Here is an 8,250-nt window from a genome sequence, read left to right as displayed (position 1 = left end):
TGGTCAGTGTACAGTTGTTAATGGTTGATGGTCAGTGTACAGTTGTTAATGGTTGATGGTCAGCGTACAGTTGTTAATGGTTGATGGTCAGCGTACAGTTGTTAATGGTTGATGGTCAGCGTACAGTTGTTAATGGTTGATGGTCAGCGTACAGTTGTTAATGGTTGATGGTCAGTGTACAGTTGTTAATGGTTGATGGTCAGTGTACAGTTGTTAATGGTTGATGGTCAGTGTACAGTTGTTAATGGTTGATGGTCAGTGTACAGTTGTTAATGGTTGATGGTCAGTATACAGTTGTTAATGGTTGATGGTCAGTATACAGTTGTTAATGGTTAATGGTCAGTGTACAGTTGTTAATGGTCGATGGTCAGTGTACAGTTGTTAATGGTTGATGGTCAGTATACAGTTGTTAATGGTTGATGGTCAGTGTACAGTTGTTAATGGTTGATGGTCAGTATACAGTTGTTAATGGTTGATGGTCAGTATACAGTTGTTAATGGTTGATGGTCAGTATACAGTTGTTAATGGTTGATGGTCAGTGTACAGTTGTTAATGGTTGATGGTCAGTGTACAGTTGTTAATGGTTTATGGTCAGTATACAGTTGTTAATGGTCGATAGTCAGTGTACAGTTGTTAATGGTTGATGGTCTGTGTACAGTTGTTAATGGTTGATGGTCAGTGTACAGTTGTTAATGGTTGATGGTCAGTATACAGTTGTTAATGGTCGATAGTCAGTGTACAGTTGTTAATGGTCGATGGTCAGTGTACAGTTGTTAATGGTTGATGGTCAGTGTACAGTTGTTAATGGTTAATGGTCAGTATACAGTTGTTAATGGTCGATGGTCAGTGTACAGTTGTTAATGGTCGATGGTCAGTGTACAGTTGTTAATGGTTGATGGTCAGTGTACAGTTGTTAATGGTCGATGGTCAGTGTACAGTTGTTAATGGTTGATGGTCAGTGTACAGTTGTTAATGGTTTATGGTCAGTATACAGTTGTTAATGGTTAATGGTCAGTGTACAGTTGTTAATGGTCGATGGTCAGTGTACAGTTGTTAATGGTTGATGGTCAGTGTACAGTTGTTAATGGTTGATGGTCAGTGGTGAACAATAAGAGTGCGTCCCAAATTAGCCCCGGTCCAAAGTAGTGCACTATCTAGGGAAGAGGGTGGGATTGGGGGCTCAGCCCAGGTGTTGGTGACAGTACCGTCGGGGCTCAGATCGTCTCCTGTCATGTAGGCCTCCATCGTGACGTTTGAGAAGGTGACGGTGGCTCCTCCCACTATGACAGATGAGGCGCTGATACATCTGTAGGTGGTGTTGACCCTAGCAACCATCCCTACAGAGGTCGTCTCCACAGTTACCACATCTGTAGAAAAACAGACAAGACACATTGGTCAGAAATCAAATAATAATCCATTCCGTGTGTGTGTACACGCAAAGTGTGTTAGTATGTGTGTGTGTGTGTGTATATGTGTGTGTGTCTGTCTCTTTCTAACCGGTGCCGTTGGCCTCTGGGAAGGTAGCGACATCACTGAGGTTGTACTGCAGGGTGAGGTTAGCGACGCTGTACAGAGTGTCATTGGATGAGAAGCTGAGGCCCAGGGTGTGGCCATCCCCGAACAACGCCACGAGCCAGGGGGAGCGGCCGTCACCCCCACACGAGCTGGCCACACCCACCACCGCCGACCCTGGGAGGGGCACCATCACCGTACGCTGGAGAGAAGAAGAAGTTGTACATTTAAAACATGTTCAGGATAGTACCGTTTGCCCAAACTCATGCACACAGTGGTCCTGGGAAGAGAGACTTATGTTCAGGACATTATCAAAAGTACAATCTGTGTTTCTCTAAGCCGGAGAGGATTGTGGGGGATGTAGTTTACCGTGCCGTTGGCGGTGTCATAGGTGATGGAGAAGGAGGCGGAGAGTTCAGCTTTTATACAGGTGGAGTTTCCCTCTGTCACCTCCAGAGTGACCTGAGACTGGACTACTGTCACGCAACCTGGGGAGAGACATCATCATCATCATCACCATCAGCAGCACCATCACTTGAGCAACAACCTGAGTAGTATTATCAAAGACAGTACAGTATGAAGATAGGCAGAAATTGCTTCTCCAATAGAAATCCACGATCACGCTTATAAGTGATATCTAGGTTGTGACTCAAGATTTAGAGAAAACCAACTACTAAGGAAGAATTCTTCACTTCTCTTATTGACTTCTCAAACCCCAAACCTCGGCCTGGTCTGTTTCGCAAGCATTCCTGTGTGACGCACTTCGTAAGCAGTCTTGCGCCTCTTGGTTTAGAAATTCTGTGGTGCTAGTCTCATCTCACAGCTGCTGTACAACCTGAGAGACAACAACAAGCAAACTCCATCCAGTGCAGGGAAACATATCAGTACTAAGCAATGACCAGCAGAGGGTAGTAGAGGGCTAGAGTTGAGACAGGGACTCAGGTCACATATCAATCTAGAGTTGAGACAGGGACTCAGGTCACATATCAATCTAGAGTTGAGACAGGGACTCAGGTCACATATCAATCTAGAGTTGAGACAGGGACTCAGGTCACATATCAATCTAGAGTTGAGACAGGGACTCAGGTTACATATCAATCTAGAGTTGAGACAGAGACTCAGGTCACATATCAATCTAGAGTTGAGACAGGGACTCAGGTCACATATCAATCTAGAGTTGAGACAGGGACTCAGGTCACATATCAATCTAGAGTTGAGACAGAGACTCAGGTCACATATCAATCTAGAGTTGAGACAGAGACTCAGGTCACATATCAATCTAGAGTTGAGACAGGGACTCAGGTCACATATCAATCTAGAGTTGAGACAGGGACTCAGGTTACATATCAATCTAGAGTTGAGACAGAGACTCAGGTCACATATCAATCTAGAGTTGAGACAGGGACTCAGGTCACATATCAATCTAGAGTTGAGACAGAGACTCAGGTCACATATCAATCTAGAGTTGAGACAGGGACTCAGGTCACATATCAATCTAGAGTTGAGACAGGGACTCAGGTCACATATCAATCCAGAGTTGAGACAGAGACTCAGGTCACATATCAATCTAGAGTTGAGACAGGGACTCAGGTCACATATCAATCTAGAGTTGAGACAGAGACTCAGGTCACATATCAATCTAGAGTTGAGACAGGGACTCAGGTCACATATCAATCTAGAGTTGAGACAGAGACTCAGGTCACATATCAATCTAGAGTTGAGACAGGGACTCAGGTCACATATCAATCTAGAGTTGAGACAGAGACTCAGGTCACATATCAATCTAGAGTTGAGACAGGGACTCAGGTCACATATCAATCTAGAGTTGAGACAGGGACTCAGGTCACATATCAATCTAGAGTTGAGACAGGGACTCAGGTCACATATCAATCTAGAGTTGAGACAGGGACTCAGGTCACATATCAATCCAGATAGACAGATAAGTGATTTCACAGCCTGAACACACGTCTACAACATAATCCAGAACCCTCACGTCTACAGCTGAGAAGCATCCCCACCTGTACGTACGACCAGAATAAGTTCTAGCAGTTCAGTTCCAAGCATGGGAGGAGTTCTAGAATGTTTCCCGTGATGATGTAATGACAGTACAGATGTAAAACTGGCAGGTCCCTCCCACCTCCTTCGCATGTACAATTACCAAACCCTTTATTACCAACCCTCTAGTCGGCACACACAGCCTACGACAGACTATTAATACCTGCTATGTTTCAAAATGGCACACCCTATATAGTGCACTATTCAGACTGATTTACACCTGCTGGCTACCACAACAGACACAGAGGTCGAGGGGTTAAATATGTGTCTAGGGACATACTGTTAAAGGTCAGGTTATTAGTGTGTGGCTAAGGAGTGCCTGACCAGAGGGCGTGTCTCAATAGTGTAGACTGGCTTCCTTTCTCTCCTCAGAGGATCAGTTCATCCAAATCCAGCCCTAGTGTTCAGACAGAATGAATGTCAGATAAACTAAGAGTACATTCTAAATTACACCCTATTCCCTATATAGTGCACTACTTTTGACCAGGACTATTTTTGAGCAGCCCTATAGGCCCTGGTTAAAGGTAGTGCACTATCCCCTATAGGCCCTGGTCAAAAGTAGTGCACTATCCCCTATAGGCCCTGGTCAAAAGTAGTGCACTATCCCCTATAGGCCCTGGTCAAAAGTAGTGCACTATCCCCTATAGGTCCTGGTCAAAAGTAGTGCACTATCCCCTATAGGCCCTGGTTGCAGTTTTCTTGAAGATCACTCCGCGACCCTCACGATGCAGCGCTGTCGTTCAGCAGCAGATGATGCGCTGTCAGCCAATGACTTGTTATTCTCACTCGCCGCTGTCATCAAATAGACTCATGCTAGCCACAACAAGTTCTGACTGAGCTCAATTGTCATGAAACGCATATACAGCGATGAGTTTCTCTCTCTTTCATACAAACGTATAACGAGGAGCACCAACAATGTCTTTTGTGTGTGGAAGTGCTTAGTAATGAGTCTCGCATAAGGAACAAATTAATGAACCGACATGTCCTGACCAAACATCCACAGCATTACGGTAAACCCAGGAAGTTCTTTCAGAACAGGGCGGAATGCTTCAGGAAACATCACTTCGACAGTGGAAAAGTAAGTCAGCTAAGCAAGGCATTGTTGTCATTTTATAACAGGTGATGATCAGCAGAAATAAGGGAGTACTAACTAACTCTTATAGTAGTAGATGTGAGTTTCTCTTTCAAACAATCCCCTGGCCTTGTACACAGCTAATAGCTAACATTCGCCAAAGCAAGTTAGCTACTGATAGTGCAGCCGTAGTAACAGTACAGATGAAGATGAAAATGATCAATGCATTCTACAGAAGATAATGGTATAGGAAACCTACAAAATAATAGCAAGAACCCCCTCTGCAGTTCAGAAAATACTGTCATAATGCTGTGCTGATAAACATTTACAATACATGTTTAATCTTACAGTACATCTTACTGTAGAAATGATTGTTGAAAACTAGTTAAGGTTGGAACTGTTGCTGTTAAAAGACTAGTCATCATTTTTATTCTTTACTGGAATAAACTGATTGAAGCAAGATGTTGTTTGAGGCAAACCCACACAGTTCTGGGTTGCTCATCTACAGCAGGAAGTGGTCTCCTGCCTGACTGAGATAGCAGTAGATGTTCTGGTCCTGTTTGGCACCACATACCGATGTGAGTCAGGGTTCTCAACTCTGGATTACTTAAAAAACAAGTACAGAAAAATTCAAGGCTGAGAATGACCTCAGTGTTACACTGTCTAAAACAGAGCCCAGAATAGACCTGCTGCTGTTAAATACATCTTTTATATTCTGAACTGGAATAAACCGATTGATCACATCACACAGATATAGACCAGAAAAGGACTGTGTGTGTGTTTTCTGGTCTAAATCTGTGTGATGTGATCAATCAGTTTATTCCAGTTCAGAATAAAAAATGACTTGTATTTTAACAGCAACAGTTCCAACCTAGACTTACTTTCAACAATAATTTCTACAGTGAGATGTACCGTAGGCCTGATCATTTTTACAGTAAGATGTACCGTAGGTCTGATCATTTTTACAGTAAGATGTACCGTAGGCCTGATAATTTTTCATCTGTACTGTTACTTAGGGTTTCACTATCAAAAAGCGTATTTATGTATAGTTGCATATTTTCCTAAGCTTGGGTCCCAGGAAAACTGAATTTACTGGGTTATTGGGTCCATTAACTATCTGTCCTGGTTGAGAGCAGAGAGCAACAGGCCCTGCTGTGCTTCCATCATGCACCAGTGTGATGATGACTCAGGGAGTTTTACTCCAGTAGTTGAACATGACCCTGCCTGCCTCACATCCTCCATAACACACACACACACACACACACACACACACACACACACACACACACAGAAAGAGATAGCAAAACAGACAACACTGAAACAAAGAGCAACCACACTATAACACTGTTTCCACAGCAGTAGAGAGAAGACATGTGACTCAACACTGTAATCACAGGTTGACTACCACACACACCTTACCAACCCGATTCCCTTTCTTATGTAGGCCTGGATCTTATCAATATTAAATACAAAATAAAGGCAAGGGACAATGTTTCAAATGTCAATGAACCTGTGACCTGGCCCATGAATAGCAGCACAGCACACAAACTGTCCACAAAACAGTAGAAACAAATCCTAACCACAACTACATGAGGCCTATAGCTTATAGTCGGTTGACTTGACAGTGCTGTGACAACACATCTGTGTGTTCGTGTCACTCAGTATGCGCGGCCACCGGCCAGCTAATGGTCGGTCATAGAGAATCCAGTGTTTCAACACACAAAGCACCTCTACGGTCACGTGAAGCGTTCCCGGAACAATGGGTTGACAGAGAGACAGAACGCGCTGTTGATTTTAGGAAAACAAACTGCCCGTTTGTCTGTTCCCATTTGATTCACTTGACCTTCTACTGTCTGTCACACAACATGTCCTAGACATCATGACGAAATCAACATGTTGTGTACAAATACGACAGAGAGAAAAAAAATAACACGTAACACTGAAACGTCCATAAATATAACGTATATCCAAAAACATAATACACGAATATTCTTTATGTTATAGGCTCCTATAGATGTATATATGTATTTCTAACTTCCTTATGCCGAATTAACAAGCCACCATACTACACGATAGTAAAACACTAGCGGAGATTATGGCGTCGTTTCATTTCCCCCTCCGTCTCAGTAACAGTCCTCGATCGACCACCACTATAGTAAACACTTACCAAGAATCGCAAAGCAGGCGATCCCGACAACGAATGGACATGTTCGAGTCATGTTTCAAGTCCAGAGTTCAGTTTAATGGATAGCACAAACCGCTTGTCCAAAGCAGCTGTCCAGGCAGTGCAACAACAGCCCCGAAAAGTAAAGATCGACCTTCCTTTAACTCTTATTCTGTCCCCTTTATTTGGCCGTTATTTAATATTTTTTCATATTCGTGGTCCTGTTTTCGGAGCAGGTTGCAGAAGTCGGACAGTATCGCTCCCTTTCATGTCCTTAATACGAGGAGGGAACGTCCAGTCACGTGAACCAAGCTTTAGAACCACCCAGCACCGTCACGTGAGTCAGCCAGCGACACCCGACATTACAGCTCGATGGCGACCGACACCTCCCCTCCCTGACACAACTCAGTACTCTGCTACTACTGGCAAACCCTGCTCAAATCAGAATCCGATTTCTACTGTAAAATACTGTATCATAGAATGTGTTATTTCGTTCTGGATATTTGAAAACGTCAGCTAAAACAAGTACTGATGATCTATTAGATTTATGTGTTTTATGTTGCGTTAACTATGTATACTGCTGTCGTGGCTCACTTGGAAAATATGTCAACGTGACCTGTCTGGTTAAATAAAGGATGGTGGCTAATGTTTTATAACTTGTCTGTGATTTATGTGGAGAGATATATATAAAGCCCATTGTCTTATATCTTATAGTAAAGAGGAACGGCAGACAGCAGTAGCCAGTGTCTTATAGTAAAGAGGAAAGGCAGACAGCAGTAGTCAGTGTCTTATAGTAAAGAGGAACGGCAGACAGCAGTAGCCAGTGTCTTATAGTAAAGAGGAACGGCAGTGAGACTGAGCCATGTGAGGAGCCAGGTCAGGGTAGAGTACCGCCCTGGGAGGTCAGCTGACTATTTCGGTGTTTCAAATGGCACCCTAATCCCTATATTGTGCCCTACTTCTGACCAGAGCACTATGGATCCTATGGACTCTGTTCAGACGTAGTGCACTATATAGGGAACAGGGTGCCAGTCCTGGTCTAAAGTAGTGCACTAAATAGGGACTAGAGTGCCGTTTGGGATACAAACAATATCAAGGCGAGATATGAGACAACTGGTGCCTCGCCTTCAGTTAGTTTGACTTTCTCGTCTTCGGTTTCATCCTTCTATTCCAGGGATCATCAACTAGATTCAGTTGCGGGCTGATAATAAAAATATATATATTTGTAGACTGCAATTTGACCGTAAGAAGCCCAAACAGATATATTTCAAATCAAATTTTATTTGCCACATGCGCCAAATACACCTGGTGTAGACTTTACTGTGAAATGCTTGCGAGCCCCCCCAACAACGCAGTTTAAAAATAATAGTAACAAGAGGAATGAAATACACAATGGAGCTATATACAGGGAGTACCAGTACCAGATCAACGTGGAGCTATATACATG

The 8,250-nt window shown here is 43.4% G+C and overlaps 1 protein-coding gene across 1 annotated transcript in view; it reads right to left on the bottom strand.

Annotated features, from left to right (window-relative positions):
- LOC120039471 (lysosome-associated membrane glycoprotein 1-like) overlaps nucleotides 1–7,101 on the bottom strand; it is a 13,941-nt gene extending 6,840 nt beyond the window's left edge. The window contains exons 1-4 of the mRNA XM_038984862.1: nucleotides 6,807–7,101; nucleotides 1,882–2,000; nucleotides 1,498–1,714; nucleotides 1,206–1,367 (exon numbers count right to left, since the gene is read on the bottom strand). Coding sequence (XP_038840790.1) covers nucleotides 1,206–1,367; nucleotides 1,498–1,714; nucleotides 1,882–2,000; nucleotides 6,807–6,858 — 550 coding nt within the window. The 5' untranslated portion in view covers nucleotides 6,859–7,101. The remainder of the gene's footprint in view (nucleotides 1–1,205; nucleotides 1,368–1,497; nucleotides 1,715–1,881; nucleotides 2,001–6,806) is intronic.
- Between the last annotated feature and the right edge of the window lie 1,149 nt (nucleotides 7,102–8,250).

This window comes from Salvelinus namaycush, unplaced genomic scaffold (genome assembly GCF_016432855.1).
Source record: "Salvelinus namaycush isolate Seneca unplaced genomic scaffold, SaNama_1.0 Scaffold274, whole genome shotgun sequence".
NCBI classification, from domain to species: domain Eukaryota; kingdom Metazoa; phylum Chordata; class Actinopteri; order Salmoniformes; family Salmonidae; genus Salvelinus; species Salvelinus namaycush.
The sequence above is the reverse complement of the archived record's forward strand: the minus strand, read 5'-3'. Positions and strand labels throughout refer to the sequence as shown.